A 24,740-nucleotide genomic window follows, 5' to 3' on the forward strand; every position below is an offset into this window, starting at 1 on the left:
TAATAGTAGTAGTAGTAGTAGTAGTAGTAGTAGTAGTAGTAGTAGTAGTAGTAGCAGTAGGTGTAGGTGTAGAAGTAGCTTTAGTATAGTAGTAGGAGGAAGAGGAGAAATAGTCATTGAAGTAATACCAACAGTAATGGCTATGGTAATAAACTTTCTTTTTAAGTCACAGGATTTACAACTCCTTTGCGTTTCACAAGATAACTACTCTTGACAAGATAAGGTAAGAATGATTTTCCATTAAAGAGTTTTATATATAATTATTATTTTCATATTTTAATTCCACTTATTAGTTCAGGAAATGTTCAAGAGCCAGTTGTGGGGGCGATACACCTGCATTCTTCACACCTGTCTCCATGTCTGCAACACTACACACCTTTCCTTCCACACCTGTTCCCATACTTAACTCACCCCCTTTAATACTAGTCCACACCTGCAGCCTTAACCTTGATACAAGTGTCCACACAGACCTGCGTCGTCCACATATCTGCCTGCACATCTGTCACCACCTTTTCCTTTACTCCTGTTTCCACATTGCCACACTTTAAATCATTCACACCATACCTGTCCCCATACACCTGCAGAAACACATCTCCTTCACCCCATACACATATGTCCTACACCTGCTGTCTCCACACACCTCTACCTGACACACATCTGCTCCCCAACATTTGTCTCCCTCACACACCTTCCATCACATAACTGTTCCCCTTTACACCTGACTGCACACCTGCCTCGGCTTGTTTACACCTGCTCCACGACACATTCTACACCTGTCACTATCACATAACTCAATACACCTGCTCCTCTTCACATCCTTACACCTGTCCCCTACATTCAACACACCTGTCATTCCACGCGCGTTTCCCCTTCAATCGCCTCGCCCCGCCGTCCATTTTCTCTCAGGTATGTTTCTAGAATCTAGGCCAACAAAGTGAATGAATATATGAATAAATGGTGTGGATATAATGCTGTACTCCTCCCCTTCCTTCCCTTCCCTTCACGTCCCTTCCCTTCCCTTCCCCTTCGTTCCCTTCGCTTCCCTTCCCTTCCCTTCACGTCCCTTCCCTTCCCTTCCCCTTCGTTCCCTTCGCTTCCCCTCCCCTTCGTTCCCTTCGGTTCCCTTCCTTTGCCCATCGCGTTTGAATGGAAATAGTCGTGAATAAGAATTAAGGTTTTCATTTTTTTCCGACATTTTATTTTTTCGTGATGGTGATAAATTGCCCTTCATTCTTTTTGTTTTGTTTTTTGTTTGATTGTTGTTTCGTCTTCCTTGTTTGTTAGTGTTTCCTTCTCCATATTTGATCTTGTCATAATGTATCGTTTCTCTGCTACGTACGGTATTCATTGTTTTGTTTTGTTTTCGTTTCATGGCGTATCGTTTATTAACCTTGTTTTCCGCTGTCACGTTCCTCTTATTGATTTGCTCTCCTTTTATCAATACTTTTTTCCATTCCATTCCGGTAGTTTTTTTTTTAATTCCTTCAGTTTTTCCCCACATCCCATTCAGCTTTTTATCATTATTTTATAATTGCCCAGTCTTTTCATATCAAATCATCTTTTGACAACGTATTTACCTTTTGAATGGAATAGAATAACTTCTTAATATTTTTTATATATTGTAATAACGTCTTTAGACTTGAATAACGCCTTTGGTTTTGGAAAGATCACAGGTCTTCGAGTACTTCAACAAGTCCAGTAAAGTCAATTACTCCAAGCTTTTTGAGCTCCAAACTAATTCGAGAACCAGAAATATTGGTCCACTGATTCAATGGAAGAGATGTAGTGCAGACTTCGGCGGGAGCTTTTTCTTCTACAAGGCAAGTCATCTGTCAGTGGAAAAAATCTTCCTGCGAGGGTAATCGATGCAAACACCGTCAACTCTAAAAATTGCTCTGATCGCTGCTTTGTTTTGTCAGAAGTGGATTGAACGTACTCATGCGCACGTACAGCAAGTGCTTTTATCAACTTTGCAGGTCACTGAAGTGCCTAAAGTAGTAATTAAATCACTGTAGCAGGCAACCGTGTTATTAGCCAACAGGCTTTCTGTTGCCTGCCTTTCCATGTTTCACGTTTTTTCCTCTCCATCTTCCTCCTTTCCATACTCGTCCTCCTCCTCGCTCATCTCCCACTCTTCCTCCTCCTCCTCCTCCTCCGCACGAGCTAACGTTTGAGTGTGTGTGTGTGTGTGTGTGTGTGTGTGTGTGTGTGTGTGTGTGGAGAGGATAGGAGAGCGGGGGGGGGGAGGCAGGAGGGGGAGCGGCGGTGTGGTCGCCTTCAGGAAAATCACTGTTCCTCCGTATTGCCCCGAGACCTGCAATTTGGCCGCCGGTCGCGTGTCCTTCCTGAATGGCTGCTTAACGAGGCGATACAGAAGGAAGCTAATTTTCCAGACTTTGAAAAATGAAGGGATACTCAAATTCAGAGGAGGACGTCTGCGTAACGCCTGCACGAGCGAGCGTAAACAGAGAAACTTACTGGAAACTCAACTGCCTGTCCGTCGAGGCTTCCCCCCTACCCCTACCCCCCTACCCCCCATCCGCCGCCCCGTCTCTCCCGCCCACATTGATTCGCCTTCAGAGTTCAGCGTTGATTTCTCGCCCGTTTTCGTCTTTCCGGGAAGGTCTACGCTCACTCGGCTCTTCTTGAGATCACTTGTCAATCTTTCTTTTTGGGGAGGCATAGACAAACCGGTATTCCAATCATCGCAATATGCATGTCTGTTTTCTTTTGTTTTTATTTTTGCTTTTCGTGTTTGTTTTTAGCTTGGTTTGCCTCCGACTTCATCTTCATCAACCTCATTCTCTGTTTTCTTTTCTTTTTTTGCGTTTTCTCTGCTTTCATTACTTTTCTTTTTTCGCTTCCTTCATCTCCGGTATCTTCCCTTCTCTCCTTACTTGATTGCTTGCCTGCTTCCCTCTTCCCTTCCTTTCCCTATTCATCTGTTCCTTCCTTCCTTCCTTCCTTACTTTCGTTTTTCCTCATCTTTCCTTCCTTCCTTTCATTTTTCCTCATCTTTCCTTCCTTTCGTTTTTCCTCATCTTTCCTTCCTTTCCTCCTTCCTGCATCCACCTGTTTTTTCATCCCTTCCTTCTCTCTTTCATGCCAAACCTTCCAAACCCTTCTTACTTTCCATTCCATCTCTTACTTCCGCCCTTTCTCCCTGCCTTCCTCACTCCTCCCTTTCTCATTCTTTCTCTCCCTCACTCCTCCATTCCCACGCCGTGCTGTATCAGTCTCAATGTTCACAAAACGTTCTTGATCATTTTTTCTCCCTCTCTCACACACACACGCACACTCCCTCCCTCCCTCCGTCCCTCGTTCGCTCGGTCAGGCTTCCACGCACCAGGCTCCTCCCCACTCCACGTCTTGTCTCTTCAATAAACTAATTCCTTTCACCAACCCGCCCGCGTGTGTCGGTGGCCGTGGCTGTCTAATTAATGATGTCGGTACGCCCTTGAGAGTGTAAGAGCAGATAGAGACTTTATGGAGGAGGGCACACGCCGGGGACTATCAATCACAAATCACGACTTGCTTTGCTCTATCTCCCTCCACACACTCACGCACTCACCCTCCTCCTCCTCCTCCTCCTCTTGGTATCTTTCGTCTCTCTTGCCCCTTTTTCCTCTCCTCCTCTCTCTCTCTCTCTCTCTCTCTCTCTCTCTCTCTCTCTCTCTCTCTCTCTCTCTCTCTCTCTCTCTCTCTCTCTCTCTCTCTCTCTCTCTCTCTCTCTCTCTCTCTCTCTCTCTCTCTCTCTCTCTCTCTCTCTCTCTCTCTCTCTCTCTCTCTCTCTCTCTCTCTCTCTCTCTCTCTCTCTCTCTCTCTCTCTCTCTCTCTCTCTCTCTCTCTCTCTCTCTCTCTCTCTCTCTCTCTCTCTCTCTCTCTCTCTCTCTCTCTCTCTCTCTCTCTCTCTCTCTCTCTCTCTCTCTCTCTCTCTCTCTCTCTCTCTCTCTCTCTCTCTCTCTCTCTCTCTCTCCCCTTTTCTGGTGTTCAATGTTCCTCCTTCGTTATTTTTATCTCCTCATTGTGGTCTTTTTTACCTTTTTTTTTACAGGTTTCTTTAAATAGTTTTCGTCGTGGGATTTTTTTTTTTTTTGTGTGTGTGTGATATTGGTGTTAATTTCGTTTATGATTCGTGTGATTTATCAATGGGTGGGATATGAGGTTTAGCATCGGGTTGTATTTATCCTGTGTGTGTGTGTGTGTGTGTGTGTGTGTGTGCGTGTGTGTGTGTGTGTGTGTGTGTGTGTGTGTGTGTGTGTGTGTGTGTTCATAACGACTTGTATATACTTTCTTCAAGGACAATCACCATTAAATAATCTATAAGGGATTGTTTAACTTTTATTCCCGTACTCAGATCAGGTCTTCTTTAATTATCCGTAAGCCTAAGAACATCGTACATATATAAAGATTCACGTACAGTATTTACTATCTTATAAACATACGTTGACCTTCCTCCTTCCTCCTCCTTCCCCTCCTTCCGTAGACACAATGATAACTAAACAGAAACAAAGCACACACAGAGGATTCATTAAGCATAAGAAACTGATTAAATCTCTTCTTTGTAGGTAATTACTTCACCTGTGACGGATGCAAGGTGAGATTTTGTACCTGTTTCGTCATCATCGTCGTCATTGTCCTGCATTTTCTTCTCCTCCTCCTCGTCTTCCTTCTCCTCCTCCTCCTCCTCCCCCTCTTTACTTCTTGCTATAGACGACGTATCCGTACATCCCGCCGAAGCCCAGCAGACACCCGAGGATGATCATGCCCACCGCCAAGCCCGCCATGTCTCCTGCAGAAGGCGGTGAATGTGAGCCGAACGTGAGAATGGAGGTGAACGAGCATGGAAAGGTTAGAATGACGGAGTATGAGGTGATGAAAGTGAGCCGAAGGTGAGAATGAAAGTGAAGGTGAAAGTGAGATGAAGATGAACTGAAGGTGAGAATGAATGTGAAGGCGAAAAGTGCAAAAAAAATTGAAATGCATGTCCATGAGAAGGTTGTGAAAGTGAGCCGAAGTTGAGACGGTAAAAGTGAGCATGAAAATGAAGTTGAAAGTTCAAGAAAAGATGAAGATGAATGTGTAAGAGACGGTGAAACGGTGAAATGGAAGGTCAGATGAAAGTAGTAGTGAATTAAAAATGAAAGTGCAAGAGATAAAAGTGAAGATGAGCCGATGTAAAAGAACATGGCAAGTAAAGATCAGCTCAGTATGAAAGAAAAGGTGCAAGTGAAGGTGAGAGGAAAAGTGCAGCAGAAAGAGAACGGAAGAATGAAAGTGAAGATAGAGTACACGAAAAAGAGAAAGGGAATCCATAAAAATTGAAAGTGAGCGTTTAAGAGGTGGAAGGTGTAAGAAGTGAAAGTGAAGTTGAAAGTGAAAGTGTACCTGAGAGATGACAAAGAAAGGAATTTGAAAGGGAGAATGAGATTGAAAGTGAGGCTGATTTTTTTTAATGTTGATTTTCTATGAATGAGTTTTGTATATAGATTTTTTTTTTACTTTATGTACTTTTGTAGAATTCACTCTAAATAGCTATCTATCTTCCTCTCTCATCATTGGGCCTCCTTCTCCTCCTCCTCCATTCATTTTTTCTCTCTTTAGTTCCCTTCTCCTTACTATTCCCCCATTTCCCTCCCCTTCCCCCCTTTACCCCGTCTATCCCTCCTTTCCCTTTACCTGTCCCACTTCCCCCCTTACCTGTCCCTCTGTCTCCCTTACCTGAGGAGAACCCTGTGAGCACCTCGTTCGGCTGGGGCTGCCCGCTCCCCCGGTTCACCTCCTTCATGGTCCCCGGGCGAGCAGTCATTGGGGGGAAGGTCACTTTTCTTCCCTGTGTGCAGAGGTAGATTCAGGTGGTTATGAGGGTGGGGTGAGGGAGGGATTGGGAAGAGAGCGTAGTAGTGGGGCAATGTGGAGGAGGGTAAGGTGAGGATAAAGGAGGGTTCAGGAAGCGAGGAGGTAGATTCAGGTCTATCTATTCGAGCGAGATGACTTGATACAGACATTGGCAGGAGCTTCTTTTCAACCCGAGTAATCTGTCAATGGAGCAATTTTTCTTCTGAAGTAGTTAGTGCAAAAACCATCAACTTCTTAAAAAAAATCGGGCAACATCGTAATGAGTCGATAGGCTTGTTGTTGACCGTCTTTCCATGTTTCCATGACTCCTCCTCCTTCCCTTCGTCCATGTCATGTTAAGCTCTTAAAGGAATCACCGTCATCTAAATCTCCAACAGGGAAAGTGAATTCTAAGACGCCGAGCACCTTTCATCCTGACTCTCAAGTCTATTAGGGGAGGGGACGCAAGACAGGTGATCAAAGCCCAGGTGCGGAGAGTTCAAGGTTCAGCCGTCACAGTACATCCCCGCCGCCGCCGCCTCCTCGTGAAGTCTGTCACAGTGGGCCGTATTGCTAAACATTTAGTCAAGACAAGTTCACATATTTGACAAGGCTTTCGTGGGAGTTTGGGGTACTTCCAGGATTAGTTTTATGTCCCTGGTGGTAGTTTGACCCTTCTTCTGTACAATGAACCTAAAGAAACACTCATTAGAACCCGACTGACCCCCTCTTTGACCTTTAGAAATAGCTGATGTGAGAACTGAAAGTGTCTTCTAATACCGACTACATGTGTGTCCTGCCTGGCTTACTCCTGCACTCGCCTTTACTTATGTCCTCCTGCTATACTTGGCCTGCTTCTGGCTTTACATTCCTACTTTTACTCCTCCTCCTCCTACTACTACTACTACTACTACTACTGCTGCTGCTTCTGGTTCTCTCGCTCCCTGAGTCTGGCTGCCGCAGTACCTTTTCTCCTCTCTTTATTATTCTGTTTGTCGTTCCTCTTAACTGTTACTAGACTACTTTAACTGTCCCGGAGAAGTGTGTGTGTGTGTGTGTGTGTGTGTGTGTGTGTGTGTGTGTGTGTGTGTGTGTGTGTGTGTGTGTGTGTGTGTGTGTGTGTGTGTGTGTGTGTGTGTGTGTGTATTTATTTTTACCTAGTTGTATTTACCAAGTTGTAGTTTTACAGGGCCTGGGCTTACGCTCGTGTGGCCCCGTCTCCATATCTGTATCTGTCCAGTTTTTCCAGTTCGTGTGTGTGTGTGTGTGTGTGTGTGTGTGTGTGTGTGTGTGTGTTTAAGAGGGTTAGTGTGGTATAGAGTTATATTCTAGCTTTCTTTACATACTTTTAGAATCGTAGGAGGACATTAACTATCGTACCACTGCGAATTATGGTTACTTGTTTGGTTTATACTTTATCATGCGAGGAGAGTAATAATCGTACAACTGGCTATTAAAAAGATCAAGACACCTCTCCCGAAATTGACGCCTCTTTCGGCCACCTCCTTGGATTCTTTTTAGGAGCAGCGAGTAGCGGGCTTTTTTTTTATCGTTTCCTTTTTTTGTGCACTTGAGCTGTATCCTTTGTTGTAAAGAAAAAAAAACGTTCATGGACCAAGATTACCGCATCATTTATTACAGCGCTGACAAGACAAGTAGTAGTCGTGTCACTGGCTACGGGGCGGGGTCGTCATCTTGTGTCTCTAGTGCTCCAAGATTGCAGTCACGCTTGTACCACTTCCAAGGCACCGCACCAGGGTCCGTATTATCAGCCCCTTCCACCTCTCACATCCACTATTTCCAAAGGCCAGAATGAAGATTAATCGGGTGTTTTCACGTTCATGTGAGCGTATTGAACTGATCTAACTTGACCTGGCCTGACCTTACCTGACCTGCAATGAACTGGACTGCACGAGCTACTCACGTTGTCCACTGAGTTGCCGTACTCGACCTGGATGATGAGCTGCGAGTCGTCGATGGTGGAGCGGATGGCGTTCACGGCGTCGTCCAGGTAGTTTTCACTCTCGTCGCCGCTCACGTCAGCAATGCGCGACGGCTTCTCCAGCAGCGTGAAGAGGACCGTCACAGCCTTGTCCGTTTGGTTGAGCTGTTCGAGGACACGCAAGGATGAAGGGAAGATAGAAGAGGGCAGTCGATCCACACATAACAGTTCTTGAGGTGTGTCTTTTCCATTCAGTAAAGGAAGGAGGCATAGAAGAGGAGGGAGAGAGGAGAGAATGGAGGAAAGGAGAAGGATGGAAAGAAGGAACGTGAATGGAGAGCGTCAATTTGGTTGTGAAAAAGAGAAAGAAGGAAAAAAGTTGAAGTGAGAGAATGAAGTAGGCAAGTATGATGAGAGAGAGAGAGAGAGAGTGAGATAGAGAGAGAGAGAGAGAGAGAGAGAGAGAGAGAGAGAGAGAGAGAGAGAGAGAGAGAGAGAGAGAGAGAGAGAGAGAGAGAGAGAGAGAGAGAGAGAGAGAGAGAGAGAGAGAGAGAGAGAGAGAGATGGCATTGTGTTAGTGTCACGTCTTAAGTCATGACATAATTGGGTTTGTATGTCTTGGTGAAGGATTTTGTTTTGTTTTCATTATGTTGGCGTTGACCGTATGTGTATCTGCGGAAAAGAGAAAACAGCACCAGTGTCGTCGAGCTGGTAAAGGTTATGATGTTTCGTGTGAGGTGTTTTCGTGTTGTATCGTTATCGTAGGACGTTGTTTGAGATTAGTTAAATGTTAAGCATGGGAAAAAATGCCACCTCCCTCCCTCCCTCCCTCCCTCCGTCCCGTCCTCGTTTCCCCTCTCCTCTCACTCTCACTACCCTATAATCCTGCATTTATCCCACATCCTTCTTCCCCTTTCTCCCTTTCTAATATCTTTTCTTAATTTCCTTTTTCGCATATTCCTTTCTTTCCATTTCATCGTTCTTGATTCTCACTTCATTCCTCCGCCTCCTTATCCCTCTCATGTTTCATTGTCTTCCTTTTCCACCTCAACCCTTCATTTCCTCACTATAAACCTTCCTCTTCCTAGACTCCTACATTCTCGTAAATGGGCCACCTTGGGTAATTAATAAATACTCTCTTGCTTCATACACTTCGTTGATCATCCATTACACTTCAGTACACTTCTAAGTCATTCTCCCTCCATGGTTACTTTTCCTCTCCCCTTCATTCTTTTATTCCTTTAGTTTACCTCTTGGGTAGTGAATAAATACTCTCTTGCTTCATACACTTCGTTGATCATCCATTACACTTCAATCCACTTCTAAGTCATTCTCCCTCCATGGTTACTTTTCCTCTCCCCTTCATTCTTTTATTTCTTTAGTTTACGTCCCTTTCCTAAAACTTAACTGATTACTTCTACTCTCAACCAGTTCCTCGTTCCTCCCTGCACTTCCCCAACACACCATCCCTTCCCCTCATCTTCCCACTTGTTACCTAATACTAAAACATTCTCCCTATAGTTTCCTTTCTCCTCTGACTCGCACTCTCATTCCCCGGCAAACACTTACTCCCATTCTCATGTTCCTCTCTTTGAACTGCACATTCCCCTCTACCTTCATTTTCCCCTCTCTCTTGATCTCCCCTTCCTATCCATCTTACATATTCTCCCCTCAGCTTCCTTTAGCCTTTCTTTCCTCCATCTCCTTTCCTTTATTTTTTCCTCTTTTCCCTATTAGCTCTTCTACAGGCTTTCCTTCCCTCATCTCCTTTCCCTTATTCTTCCTCCTCTTTCTCCTCTTAGCTCTTCTACAGGCTTTCTTTCCCTCATCTTTTTCCTTTTTTTCTTCTCTTATTTCTCCTCTTAACTCTTCCTCTGTCTTTCTTTCCCTCATCTCCTTTCCCTTTTTTCTTCTCTTCTTTCTCCTCTTATCTCTTCCTCTGTCTTTCTTTCCTTCTTCTCATTTCCCTTTTTTTCCTCTCTTCTTTCTCCTCTTAGTACCCCCATCAGGCTTTCTTTTCTAACCTAACTTAACCCATCATCATCCAACCTGCTCTGCATTCTTCTCTTTCTCGCACACACAGCCCCACCAAACACTTCCCTTCCCTTTACCACTTCTAACCTTTTCTTTTCCTAGCTAAACCAGACTCCACCCACTCTACTCTTTTTTCTTCTCTTCCTCACCTTACTTAACCCTTACACTTGCCCTCCAATCACACATTCCCTTCCCTTCACCTTTCCTCTTCCACCAATCTCTTCTTTTCCTACCTAAAAAATAACCCAACTCCACCAAACGTCCTTACCCATCCACCTTCGTCCTCACCTCCAGTCTGTTGATCCTGAGGGGCGAGAGGTTGCCAGCCTCCTGCAGCGACCCTTGGATGGCGTACTTGAGGTTCTCGCGGAGGTAGCGACTGTTGTTGAGGGCGTAGGGCGGGAGGTCGAAGATAAAGTGGCGCATCTGGCTGGGGTCGTAGCAGATGGAGATGTCGTGATTATGTGTCAGCGGGATGAGGCTCTCGTAGGAGTAGATGTGGTAGACGAGATGGGGAATCCCCTCGGCCTGTTGAAAGGGATGTAGGTGGGCGTTAAGGGATATGGAAGAAGAGGAGAGGAGAGGAGACAGAGTGTTCGAATGATCGGCCTGTTAAGAGAAGGAAAGAAGGAAGGATGTGGAAGAAGAGAAGAGGAGACAGAGTGATTGATTGATTTGCCTGTTAAGAGAAGGAAAGAAGGAAGAGAAGGAAGGATGTGGAAGAAGAGAAGAGGAGACAGAGTGATTGATTGATTTGCCTGTTAAGAGAAGGAAAGAAGGAAGAGAAGGAAGGATGTGGAAGAAGAGAAGAGGAGACAGAGTGTTTGAATGATTGGCCTGTTAAGAGAAGGAAAGAAGGAAGAGAAGGAAGGATGTGGAAGAAGAGAAGAGGAGACAGAGTGATTGACTGATTTTCCTGTTAAGAGAAGGAAAAAAGGAAGAGAAGGAAGGATGTGGAAGAAGAGGAGACGAGACAGAGTGATTGATTGACTTGCCTGTTAAGAGAAGGAAGAATGAAAGAATAGAAGGAAGGATATTGGAGGAGACCGTGATTAAGTGGTTGGCCTGTTAGGGATGCAGAGGAGCGCTAAAGAGAAGGATGTGGAAGAAGAGAAGAGGAGAGGAGAGAGTGATTGACTGATCGGTCTGTTAAGAGAAGGAAGAGAAGGAAGGATGTGGAAGAAGAGCAGATACTGATTAAATGGTTGCCCTGTTAGGGATGAAGAGAAGCGTTGAAGAGAAGGCTGTAGGCGATTAAGTGTGATTAAATGAATGAAAGAACAGGAGGGATAAGAGGAAGGATGAGGAAGAAGAGAAGACAGAGTGACTGAATGCGTGAAAGACCAGGAAAATGGAAGGAACGATAGGGAAGAAGGGAAGAGGAGAGAGTTCATGAATGATTGAAAGAACTGGAGAATGAAAGGAAGGATGTGGAAGAAGAGTAGATAGTGATTAAAAGAACAGAGAATAAAGGGATATTTCGATGAATGGGAGGTTCAGCGGATGTTTGAAAGAGGGAAATGTGGAAAGAAAAGAATTGTGACAGGGAATGGGAGGATGAAGAGGAAGCGAAATCAGTGGAAGAAAGATGAGAGATGAAGTGAGTAAACTGAAGCAAGAAGGGGGAGATAAATAAGGGAATGGAGAGCAGTGGAAGGAAGGATGATGTAGGAGAATGATGGGAAGAATTGGAGGAGGAGGAGGAACGAGGAAATGGTTGAGAGTAGAAGTGATCAGTTAAGTTTTAAGAAGGGGAGGTAAACTAAACGAATAAGAGAGTGAAGGGGAGAGGAAAAGTTAACCATGGAGGGAGAATGACTTAGAAGTGTACTGAAGTGTAATGGATGATCAACGAATTGTATGAAGCAAGAGAGTATTTATTAATTACCCAAGGTGGCCATTTCACCCCCCATCTTTTCCCCCCCCATCAACCCCCTTCCACCCCCGAAGTGTCTCCTCACCCTATTTAGATATCTCTCCAGCTTGATGGGAACCTTGTCGAGGGTCGGGAGCTGCGGATTGTCTCGTCCGTCCCTCCCTTGGATGTCGGCCGTGAAGAAGGGCTGCGGGAGGGGGGAAAGGGGTCAGAGAGAGAGAGAACGGAAGTATGTGACGAAGAAAACGTATTATTGATGACGGGGACTTACTGCAGAAACATTGACCGACTAAAGGGGCTATCACACTGGGCAAATTTTCCGTGGATCTTCAGTCAAACCATGATTTTCCGCTGGCGTGGTTCTCATATTTCTGTGGTTTTCTGACGTGTCCACGATCTTCCAAAGCTACGGTAGATTTCACCGAAGGACGACGGTTTTACTCACCATCAGCAGCAGCAACAATAACAAGAAACAAATGAAAACAACGCTAGCGGAAATCGTGGTTTGACTGAAGATTCACGGAAAATTTGCCCAGTGTAATAACCCCTTAACGCACAGCTGAAGACTTTACCAAAACGAAATAAAACTCAAGTAGGCCTATAGAATTGTATCTTGCACTTTAGATATTTTTATTATTTCCAAGGCTAACTACGCCATTCTGAACGTTCAATCAAATAACTTGAATAAAAACAAACCCTATTTTCATACTTTTTTTTTTCACCTTCTATCTATTGCAACTTAAATCAAATGTAGGGAGTGGAAAAATACTATCTACTCCCTTCATTTTTTCCCCTGGGCTTCTATATTTGTCAAGACTAATTGGTTCTTTTTTTTAGAGTTTGATAAAATAACTAGAATAAAAAATCAGCACTTGTTTTCATAAAAAAAAATTCACCATCTGTCTATTGGAAGTTAGGTCAGGCATAAAGACAGAAAAAGCATAAAATCGTTCCTCCCTTCTGCAAGTTGGCTCAGATATAAGAAATGAAAGCAACATATTCATTCCTTCCTCCCTTCTTTAAATTAAAAGTCACATATTATAGTGAAGCAAATATCATATATAGTTTCCCTCATTGTTTCCCCTCCTGGTTCTCTCCTCCAGACACGCGAAGACGCCACACAACCCTTCAAGTGACTCACCGAGGCGAAGTACCACACGATCGTCTCATTCATCTTGATGGTCGGGTTGAGCTTCACGCCGACCCACACGTCCGCCTGCATGCCGCGCTCCCAGTGCTGGCGGCGGCGCAGGTGGCGGAGACGGCGGCACAGGAGGGGACGCAAGGTATGGTGTTACATTACTACATAAACTGTATATTGTGGAACGTTCTCTCTCGTGCTCTAGTTACTGAGGCGGAAAGGGGTGGAGCAGAGCAAGGGGAGGAACAGTGGCAGAAGCTAAATGTTAGATATGAATTACATGTGTAAGTAAAATGTTAAGTACGTGACCGTGTGTAATGTTTCGATCCTGGCAATAGGAACAGAAGTAAAAATTGAAGTGCAGTCCGAGGAAATGATGAAATAGATGATCTTAAGTGCACACGCATCATGTTCAGTACAAGTAGAGTCAATATTCAATGCAAACTATATATAAAAGTAATATGATAAATATGTGACCGCGTATAAGGTTCTTGCAATAGGAATAGAAATGGGGAGCTAAAGAGTGTAGTCCTGGAATATGAGAGAACTAAATATCTATATGTGTGTGCATTATGCTCAGGACAACCAGACAACGAAAATAGAACATTATCTTCGTGACTGCGTGTTAAGTTTAGATACAGACAATAGCACTAGGGGTAGGGTATCAGGACACCTCTCCTCCCGAAATTGACCTATCTTTCGGCCACTCCTCTAACTCTTTTTAGGAGCAGTGAGTATCGGGCCTTATTTTTTACATATTTTACTTTTTTATACCCTTGAAGTGACTCCTCTGCTGTAAAAAAAAGGGGGGGATAAAGAGTGAAGTGCTGTTCGAGGAAAAATGGTAAAACATGGTCTACGTGTTCATTAAGTTCTGTACAAGTATGAAGACCAGACGAAGCAAGCAAGTGGCCTTTCGCCCCTCACCAGCCCGTTGTACTGCATGGGTTCCGCCAGGTCCTCGAAGTTCCAGGGGCTCATCATGTGTATGGAGCCGTCCGGCCCCACCTCCACGTCCCCCCACGTGACGTTGTAGTTGATGGGCGCGATCTTGCAGGTGCCGAGCCTTGGAAGCACCTTGTAGTTCAGCCCTGGCGGAGGAGAGGGAGGGAAGAGGTGCTGGAGTATATGGGAGGAAGGAAAGAGGAGGTGTTGGTATATAGATGAAGGAAGAGGGATGTTGACGACAGAAAAGTATGTATAGACGAAAGAGGAGTAACAAGGATGACGGAAGGTGTATTGATGCAGGAAAATGAACATGGACGCGAGGAGTTGCACAGATGAGGAAAAAGTAGTGTCGATGACAGAAGAAGGTTTTTAGTCGAAGGAAGAGAAATATTGATGACAGAAGGAGTATTGATGAAAGAAGAGAAATATGGATACGAGAAGGAGTTGTACAGATGAAGAAAAAGTAGTATGGAAGACAGAAGAAGGTTTTTAGTTGAAAGAAGAGAAATATAGAAGATAGAAGGTGTATAGACGAAGGAAAAGAAATATGGATGAGAGAAGAATGTGTATTGATGAAGTAAGATCATTGAGGACAGAAGGTGCATAGATGAAGAAAGAGGAGTATGGATGACAAGAAGGAGTATAGAGGAGGCAAGAGCAGTATACATGACAGCTGTTTAAATGAAGAAAGAACAGTTCAGATAAAGGTAGATAAGAAGCTAGACATGTACAGATGATAAAAAAAATAAGTACGAAGACATGAAAGAAAATGACAAATGACAGAATAATGCATACAGAGGAAAGGCTGCAAAGTCATGTTTTCTGACCTTGATTAAACTCCATGATGTCCTGGGTCAGGTTTTCGAAGCGTCTCTCGGCGTTGAAGAGGAAGAAGGGCATGTAGTCCGTCCGGGAGATCCTTCTGTCCCAGTCGTACCACTCCTGAAGGAAGGAAAATAGTGAAAGGAAGGATAAGGGAATGAGTGGAGGGGTTTTAATACTACTACAACTACTTATAAGACGGTTCGAATGTCTTAGAACAGAAAAATAACTTAAACATAAGATAGCTTGGCTTTAAGGAACTTCATCTACTGGTGTATGTTTTTTTTTTATATATTAAACGAAATCAGAAGAGTTATAACACATAGAGAATTTTCATGTTGCAGTTAAAAATAAACAATACTGGTACTACTGCTACTACTACTACTACTACTACTACTACTACTTCTAATATACTACTACTACTACTACTACTACTACTACTACTACTTCTTGTGATAATAATAATAATAACTACACCAATACCATGAGTAGCAATATTAACCCAACAAACATGACCAGGTATAGAAAAAAAAGTTGCACCCGAAATTGACCTTTTTTTTTCGGGGAGGGGCACTCATTTATATTTGTATTTTTACAGGACCAGTGATTAGGTGGCTTTTTTGTTCTCATCTGTTTTTTTCCCTTGAGCTGCTTCCTTTACTGTAAGAAAAAAAATAATGATAAACTCTTCTGTAAAAAAAAAATAGTAATGATTTCTTCTCTCCCACTGTAAAAAATAATCTATTCTCCCCCTCTGTAAAAATAAATAAATAAATAAATTCTCCCTTTCAGCCATCCAGCCTTCCTGCACACCTGTACCACACCTGTCCTACACCTGTCCCACACCTGTCCTACACCTGTCCCACACCTGTCCTACACCTGTCCCACACCTGTCCCACACCTGTCCTACACCTGTCCCACACCTGCCCCACGCCTGTCCTACACCTGTCCTACACCTGTCCTACGCCTGTCCCACACCTGTCTTACACCTGTCCCACGCCTGATCATCGCTCCCTTTCACCTGCTGCGGGAAGACAATTCGCGCGTGGTCTTGCAGCGTCTCGTTGTCGCCGATGGGCACGGTGATGTCCACGCCGCCCACCCGCTCCGACCTGTAGAAGAACCTGCTGACGATGCTCGGCTGGCTGATGTACGAAACGCGGTTGTGGCAGTAGACGTCGACGGGAGGCTGCGGGGGAGGGAGAGGTAGGTAGATATATGCACCCCCAGCACGAATAATGCAAATAGGATGCCCGATGAACAATAACCACACCAGAACAATTAACGAACCTACGCCATACAACTGGACTCTCTTATTGCCTCTCCTTCCCCCCACCTGTACCTTCACCACTAACCCACTTCCTCTTCTTACTTCTTACTTATGTACTTCTTACTCTGATTAAAATATGTAGAGTATAAGTATGTATAGATAAGTAAGTATAAGTATGTATAGATAAGTATAGGTGGACAAGGACTTAGAGAGGCAACTAGACAGGCAGACAGATAGACAGGCAGAGGAGAGGGAAAAGGATAGGCAGGTAAACATAGGTAGATAGATAGGCAAGTAGACAGGTTGATAGATAGACAGACAGTAACAATATATGAAGAACGTTGTTTTAGACAGACAGACAAACGTACAGGGAATACTCACGCAGACTGCCACGTACACAGACAAGTAGACACGGTGACAAATAGACAGACAGTAAGGATATTTGAAGAACGTTGCTTTAAATAGACAGAAAAAAAACAGACAAACATAAAACTCGGGCAGACATACAGAGGCTCCTTACAACACTTCCCACCTTCTCTTCACCGCCACCCCTCCCACACCCACACACCCACACACACACCCGTCCACCTCCACCCTTCCCTCCACACCTCCAGTTCGTCCAGGGCCGGCATCCAGTCCCTCCTGAAGTCGAAGAACGCAATGTGCCTGATGATGTTGTCGCCCACGATGTCCACCATAATGGGTACCTGGTCGCCATTGTTCTGCACGTCCCAGTCCGTATCTGTGGCGGGGGAAAGGGAGGGAAGAGGAGGGGTTGAGGAAGGGGGAGTAAGCGAGGCTGGATGAACAGAAAGGGAGGGAGAGGAGAGGGAGGAAGAGTGAGGGAGGATAAGGTGCCAAGGGGAGACGAAATGGGAGGGAGAGTGATCGAGGAAGGACGGAAAGGAAAGAAGGGTGAGCAAGAAAACGGAAAGGGAGGAAAAGAGAGCTAAGAAGGATAGAGAAAAGGGAGGAATAGTAAGCGAGGATAGACAGAAAAGAAGGGAGGGTGAGCAAGAAAACAAAGGGAGGAAAGGGGAGGTAGGAAGGACTTAGAGGAAGGACGGAAATGGAGGAAAAAGGAGCAAGAAAGAACAAAAATGAAGGAAGGGGAGAAAGAGGAAGAATGGAACAGGAGGGAAAGGGAGTAAGGGAGGATGGAAAAGGAGGAAGGAAAAGAGAAAAGGAACGTGAAAAGAGAGGCAGGGAAAAATGTGAGACAAGTACAAGGAAAGATGAGAAGAAAAACAACATCAGGAAGACAAAAAATCACAGCTAAAAAAAATAAAAGGAAGAGAATTAGGAGGAGGAAGAGAAGGAGGAGAAGCAAAAAGAATCACTTCCTCACCTGACCAGTAATAAGTGTAGAGCAGACTGGTGTTCTCGTGGGGCTTGGTCATGCACGTCTGGAACACCTTACAGCGCAACCCCCGACACGCCTGAGTGCCCATGTAGGTATAGTTGAACTCGGGACCGAACTGCAGTATGCCCGACGCGCCCAAGAACTCCGCTCCGCTGTTGGTGTCCACGTTCCTGCCAAGGTCGGGGAAGATAGGACATGAGAACTGGGTTGAGAAGAGAGGAACGGCGAGGAATAGTAAGCGGGAAAGGACGAAAAGGAAGGGAGAGTGAACGAGGGAAGACGGAAAGGGAAGAAAATGGAGCAAGAAAGGACGAAAAGGGAGGGAGGTGAGAACTAGAGAAGAACGGAAAAGGAGGTAGAGTGAGTGAATAGAGGGAAGAAGTGGAATGATAGAAAATGATGGAGTGGAAATGAGTGAGAAGGATGGGAAGGAGTTGAGAGGATATGAAAGGATGGAGATAGAGAGAAGATGTTGCAAAGGGTGGGAGAGATAAGATATAAGGACAGGGTTGAGGCTAGAGAAACGGCTAGAGTAGAAAGGAAACAAGAAAGGAAAGAAGTGGAATGTAAGAAAGGATAGAAAAGGGGAAAGGATAAGGCAGACAAAAGCGGAAAGGGAGGAAAGAAAGTGAATTGATAGAAAGAAGCGAAAGAAGAGGAAAGAAGTGGAATGGTTGGAAAGGATAGAAGAGAGTAATCGGGTGGAGCAAAAAGGGAATGAGTAAGAAGAGAGGAAAGAATAGAGTAGAAAAAATCGGAAAGAAAGGAAAGAAGTTGAGTGATTGGAAAGGATAGAAGAGACATTTAAGGTGAAGATCTACTAATTCTCCTTCCTGGCCCGTCTTATTCTCCCATTAAAGCGCTCACTCACGTTTTCATTTGCTACCATTTAAATTTGCTCCATTAAACATGTTGCTTTACCACACTTACTAACTAAAAAAGAGATACATATTACTTTATTTCTAACTTATCGAATCGTAATGAATGACTTTTTTTACCTGAAGCGCATTTTTTGGACCGCTTCCTTTAATCACTTTAATCAATGTTCCTTTACCACACTTACTAACTAAAAGAGAGATACGTATTACTGTATTACTAACTTATCGAATCGTAATGAATGACTTTTTTGTTTTACCTGAAGCGCATTTTTTGTACCCCTTCCTTTAATCACTTTCATCAAGGTTCCTTTACCACACTTACTAACTAAAAGAGAGATACGTATTACTGTGTTACTAACTTATCGAATCGTAATGAATGACTTTTTTTTGTTTTACCTGAAGCGCATTTTTTGTTCCCATTCCTTTACTCACTTTAATCAATGACTCGCCTGCTTGCTGCTACTCACCCGAACAGTTCCTGAATCTCGGCGCGGAGGTCGTCAATCTTCCCCGCCTGGCATTCCTTCTCTGGCCAGGGAAGAGATCGGTATTAAAAGACACTTTCGCTTCTCACATCAACCATTTCTAAAGGTCAAAGGGGGGGTCAGTCGGGTTCTAATGAGTGTTTCTTCAGGTTCACGGTAAAGAAGAAGGGTCAGACTACCACCAGGCTCATAAACCTACTCCTGGAAATGCCCACACCTCCTACGAAAGCCTTGTCAAATATGTGTACTTGGGCGACGAAATGTTTAGTAATACGGCCCGATCATATAAGCCTGGTGGTAGTTTGACCCTTCTTCTGTACCATGAACTCAAAGAAACACCCATTAGAACCCGATTGTCCCCCTCTTTTACCTTTAGAAATAGTTGATGTAAGAACCGAAAGTGTCATAATACCGACAATCTCAGGAGAGTCAGAGAGGAAAATCTAAGTTCATACAGTGTTTCCAGTTATATGCCAGTTTGGTTTGAGCAGGAAGACAAAAGTAATGAGTAAAGTTTGTATCATGTGCCCGTCTTTTTCTTGTCTGGTTTGGGAGATCAGAGAAGAAATACGCAAAGTTCATACAATGTTTACAGTTTTTCTTTTGTGGTCAGAGAAGAAAATTGAGTTCCTACAATGTTTACAGTTTTTCTTTTGTGGTCAGAGAAGAAAATTGAGTTCATACAATGTTTACAGTTTTTCTTTTGTGGTCAGAGAAGAAAATTGAGTTCCTACAATGTTTACAGTTTTTCTCTTGTGGTCAGAGAAGAAAATTGAGTTCATACAATGTTTACAGTTTTTCTTTTGTGGTCAGAGAAGAAAATTAAGTTCATACAATGTTGTACTTGTCTGGTTAGGCGAGGAATAGTAAGCGGGAAAGGACGGAAAGTAAGGGAAAGTGAGCGAGGGAAGTCGTAAAGGGGAGTAAAAGGAGCAAGGAAGGAAATATTATAGGAAAGAAATATCATATATTGTTTCTACCTAAATGGGCGACAGCTTGACATGACGCTTGACTGGTTAGGAAATATCGTCAGAACCGAGACAAGAAAGAAAAAGATGCTCACTGGCGGTGCAGTCTTCTTCGCCCGTGATGATGCACGGGTCTTCCTCGCGGATGAAGAGCGCCTCGTCGATGTAGTGGTTGTAGTGCATCGCCTCCCGCACCAGATACGTACTGCTGTTAGCCCCCACGCCGGCCGCTGAGGGGCGGGAGGGGCACAGGGGCGTCACGAGAGTGTTGAGAGATGCGCCACACGACAGAAGACAGGCAAATACAGGCACAGACAGACAAGTTCAGGCAGAGACAGACAGACAGACACAAAGACAGACAGACGGACAGAAATAGACAAAAACTGACAAAGACAGACAGACAAACACAATCAGTGAGAAAAACAGACATACAAGCAAACAAATAAACAGCAAGACAGACAGAGAGTGAGAAAGATGCATACAAAAAATAAACAGACAAACACATACAAACAGCAAAACAGACAGACAGACAAAAAGAGAAATACAGGCACAAACAGATAGTGAGGCAGGCAACCAAATAAGTATACATAGACACAGTGAGAAAGACAGCTAGACAAACAAACACATACGCAGACAGACAGACAGAAATGCAGGCACCACAAACAGACAGTGAGAGACAAACAAACAAATTACTAGAGATCGAGAGAGAAAAACAGGCAAACACGGACACGGATAAACAGCAAAACAGACAGAAACATAGATACAGGCACAAAGAGACATAGAAACAGACAGGCAAAATGAGAAAGACAAGCATACTAACACAGACAAATAAAGATTAGGCAAACAATGAAACACAGACAAACAAACATACACAAAGACTGAAAAAGACAAACACACAAGCACAGACAACACAAACACCATCAAACAGCAAGACAAACAAAACCAGACCAACACAAACACCCTGACGCAGAAGGAAGACGGAACGAGGTCTCACAGAGGTCGTAGTCGTTGACGCCGCGCCTGCTGGAGCTGTCGTACATCTCGACGCCGTGGATGACCCGGAACAGGTCGTCTTCCAGGAACGCGTACTCCACCTGTGTCATGAAGGACTCCGGCACGGTGGGCAGGGGGGCTGGGGGAGAGGGGGAGTGTTAGGGAGGGAGGAGGGTAGGAGGAGGAGGAGGGAAGGGAGGAAAGGTTAGGAAGGTAGGATGAAAGAAGAAGGAAGAGGAGGCGAAGAAAACGTTTGGAAGATAGAATTGAAGGAGGAGGAAGAAAATGTGGATAGGTTTTTAAGGACTGGAATGAGGAGAAGAAAAAGGAGGACAATGAGAGATTAGAGAGGCAGGATGGAAAGAAGAAACATGGAAACATGGAAATGCAGGCAACAGAAAGCCTATTGCCTATTACGAGGTTGCCCACTCTTTTGATCTAATCTGCCCGACAGCCACTTGGTGCCCGCAGAACAGATGAAAGCACCTCGGTATTCAGTGTACTTGAATGGGTAAACGGATATTTCTAGTTTTTGAGTTTGTTTGCGGTTCAAAGAACTTTGAGTGATCGACGTTGTTGAACTTTTTCAGGTACTTGAAAACTTGAATCATATCCCCTCGTAGGCGTCTTTTCTCCAGGAAGGATAAAATGGAGTGAGAGGGGAGGACAGGGGACTTGAAGAAGAAAGGAGGATAAAATGAAGTGATGAAAGGGGAGTAGGAGGCTAAAAAAAGGAGGAATGATAGGATGGAATAGTGAAAGGGGAGGGGGGTAAGAAGGTTGAAGATGAAAATGAAAAAGGAGGAAGGAAAAGGCGGAGTAATAAAGGGAAAATGGGAGGCTGTATAAAGGAAGGATAAGATTTTGAAATGAATAATACGGAAGGAAGGAGGAAAGGTTGGAGTCTAAGGAGTGATAAAAAGGGGTTAGAGCTTTAAAGAAGAAGGAAGGAAGAAAGGAGGGACTCTACGGATGTTCCACCTTCATGCATAACTATTCTTGATGGTCGCCTAACTTTTTAATGCTGTTATAGATTTTGTGCATGAGTCCTCTTCCACACCCACCCTTGCTACTACTACTACTACTACTACTACTACTACTACTACTACTCATCTTCTTCCTCTTCTTTCTTCTTCTCCCCTTCATCCTCCTGCTTCTCATTTTCAACTATAAATACTACTAAAAACTCTCCATCCTCTTCCACTTCCTCATCCTCATTCTCCTTTCCCTCTCTTTTTTAATCACAATCTTTACCATCACCCTCACTACTCCAGTCACACCAGACCCTCATCCTCCTCTTCCTCCTCCTCCTCATCATCATCATCATCATCATCATCATCACCACAACACTCACGGTCTGAAGGTGACGGCCCGTATCCTTTACAGTCAATATCGATCCTACTCTTGTACTTCTCCCTCAGCGCCTTCAGGTCCTCGTTCGAGCTCTTCAGATTCTTCATCCGGTTTTCCCTGGCGGCGGGTCCTCGGTCCATCCCCTCAGCCGCCCCCACCAGCGCCGCCACCACCACCACCACCGCCACCGTCACCGTCACCACCCCCGTCACGGTCCCTCCGCCACGAGTCACCATCTTGTCGGGTTCCTCGATGGTGACTGCTGCAGGTGTGTGGAAGGTTTGGTTGTGTACAGGTGTGTGGATTTAGTTTTGTTTTGTTTTGGTGTTTTCTTACGTTGTTTTGAGTGGTGTTATTTTAGTTGTGTGTGTTGTTTTGTTAGTATGGTTACACACACACACACACACACACACACATACACACACACACACACACACACACACACACACACACACACACACACACACACACACACACACACACACACACACACACACACACACACACACACACACACACACACACACACACACACACACACACACACACACACACACACACACACACACACACACACACACACACACACACACACACACACACACCATTATACGTATTTTCACCATGTCCAGAAATTTTCATTGTATCCCCTGATCTTTTTTTTACACATTTATCTACTTTTTTTTTTTTTTACCCAGCGCGAAAGAAACTTACTCATATGAAAAAAAATGAAAAACGATAAATGAGCAACTATAAATCAAAAAAAGAAAATTAGAAAGTCCGAAATGATTGAATGACTAAACAGATCGATAAATTAAGAGTTAACAGAAAACGCATTACTCACCTGTAGTGCCGTGGATAACACCTGGGCTACCTTGTGTTCACCTGTTCACGCCTCACCTGCTACTGATTGCGTGCCCGCTCTCGGTACCTGCAACGCCCCCTCCCTGCCCCACGTCCGCCCCCTCCACGCCATTAGCAAGGGACCCCCACCAAGCTCGTGTCCCCCGTGTGAGTAAAGTTATCAGTATCACACAATCAGACACGCCTCCCTCGTTTATCAAGTTGCTTCATCATCGCCGCCACCATCACTGACCTCCACTTTTGTTCCCAGCTCCTCGTTACGTAAATAATGATTGGTACTTTGATCTTTCACTTCGTTTTTCTAGTAAGGACATCAAACTCCAGTATCGGAAAACTATTACTGCCATTATAGCTCATTTTCCCTTGATGCTAAAGGAATTGAAATTTAACTTTGAAATTTCTTGGTGACAATTTTCGTTTCTCTAATACGGGTCATCATTCTCCATTATCCGAACACTGTCAACTCTACCATAACTCATTTTCGCTTAGTGCTGAATGAATCGAAATCTACAAAACTCTCGAAATGGCAGTTTTCTCTTTAAATATCACTTAAAGAGAAAAAAGTCATGATAGATGTAAGATTAACAAGAACTGCGTTGTTTTATAGAAGTCTCTGGATATGTGTTTCTACGAGTGTTCTGAATGAAAACAATATGCAAAGTTGTTGGTTCATGTCCTACAGTCTAATGTTACCTCCATCAATGTAGTGCTCCCTTATTATTCATTGCAAAGGTCACCATGCGTCTTTAGGGCTGATATCAGAGTGCAAGAGAGAGAATGGTGATAATTAATATATTTGGCGTTCATTAAACCACTTTTTTCCTTCATGATTACTATTTTCCAGCTTCTTCATAGGCCTAACATGAGGATAATAGGGGTGAATAATAAGTAAACGTGACCACTTATCGTTCAAAACAACTCCATTGTCACACTGGACACAAAACACTCGAGGCGAACGAGGCACGTGAAAATTGACCTTTTGATAAGAGTTATACAAGTAACAATCCTTCGCGAAGGCCTGAAGTATTCCTCAGCACTACCTGGAAAGCCAGGTGACCAACAATTTCCTCACTCTAGTACTGCGTCATTGAACCGAAAATATTACTGCAGTTCGTTTTCTTTATAGTGATCGTCAGCAGTGGCTGTGATGTCACCTACATCTTATTCATACCGAAATTTATTGCAAATTTACAAGTTTTGATTTTCCACATTCATTGAACATTCCTAAAAAGGAGCATCGTTTCACAGTAAACAAAAGGACTTTAATGATAATCTTGATTTTATCCTCGTGAAGAGGCACATATGGGAATCTGCTCCTTACATATGGGTCTGCTTGACTCCAGCTGTGTACACAACAACAACAACAACAACAACAATAATCGTCTCAGTAATGTTCTCTGCACGTTATCAAGATCCTGAGTAGTGGAGGAACTGGCACGAAGCTACTGGCACGAAGAGGCAGAGGAGCAACTTTGCCTTTATTTCCATCTGATAACAGTGACTGCGTCGCTGTGGTTTGTGTGCCATTGTGTGGCCGCGAGGGTCTTGCTGCGCCGCGGCTCATGGGGCACGCGGCCCAGCCTCACCTGCCCCGCGGCTCACCTGGCTGGCACGGACTAATAGCGACAATGTTTACCTTGATCAGTACTGTTGTTGTTTTTCATATGTTTGAACTTTTTTCTTTAATTTCGAAACAGGAATTTTTCTTCATATTTTTTCTGATATATTTTTTTTCTGATATGTATCATAGTTTCATAATATTTTTTTCTCGTCGCTTTGTGTTTGCTGATGCAACAATGTAACCACGTTGATAGAGACTTTCCACGTTACATCGCTGATTACTGTACTCTTTATGCAACACAGTTTTTTTCATTGTGTAGAGAGCATCACCCCCGTGTGTTATCAGTGGCTGCGGGACACAGCCATTGTTTCCACTTGGGGGGCGTGGGGGGCGGGGCGTCGGGC

At 44.1% G+C, this 24,740-nt stretch overlaps 1 protein-coding gene across 1 annotated transcript; it reads right to left on the reverse strand.

Annotated features, from left to right (window-relative positions):
• Positions 1 to 4,328: 4,328 nt before the first annotated feature.
• On the reverse strand, positions 4,329 to 22,905 carry LOC127006676 (uncharacterized). The gene is made up of 16 exons (XM_050876865.1): positions 22,756 to 22,905; positions 21,913 to 22,173; positions 20,560 to 20,697; positions 19,661 to 19,795; positions 18,580 to 18,640; positions 17,220 to 17,404; positions 16,480 to 16,613; positions 15,623 to 15,790; positions 14,607 to 14,721; positions 13,759 to 13,922; positions 12,832 to 12,927; positions 11,776 to 11,877; positions 10,103 to 10,342; positions 7,763 to 7,945; positions 5,722 to 5,833; positions 4,329 to 4,792 (listed from the first exon to the last, which is right to left on the reverse strand). Exons 2-16 carry the CDS (start codon positions 22,145 to 22,147, stop codon positions 4,698 to 4,700), a joined length of 2,163 nt encoding a protein of 720 aa, XP_050732822.1. The 5' UTR covers positions 22,148 to 22,173; positions 22,756 to 22,905; the 3' UTR covers positions 4,329 to 4,697.
• Positions 22,906 to 24,740: the final 1,835 nt, after the last annotated feature.

The sequence above is a fragment of the Eriocheir sinensis genome, chromosome 33, assembly GCF_024679095.1.
Source record: "Eriocheir sinensis breed Jianghai 21 chromosome 33, ASM2467909v1, whole genome shotgun sequence".
Classification (NCBI taxonomy): Eukaryota; Metazoa; Arthropoda; class Malacostraca; order Decapoda; family Varunidae; genus Eriocheir; species Eriocheir sinensis.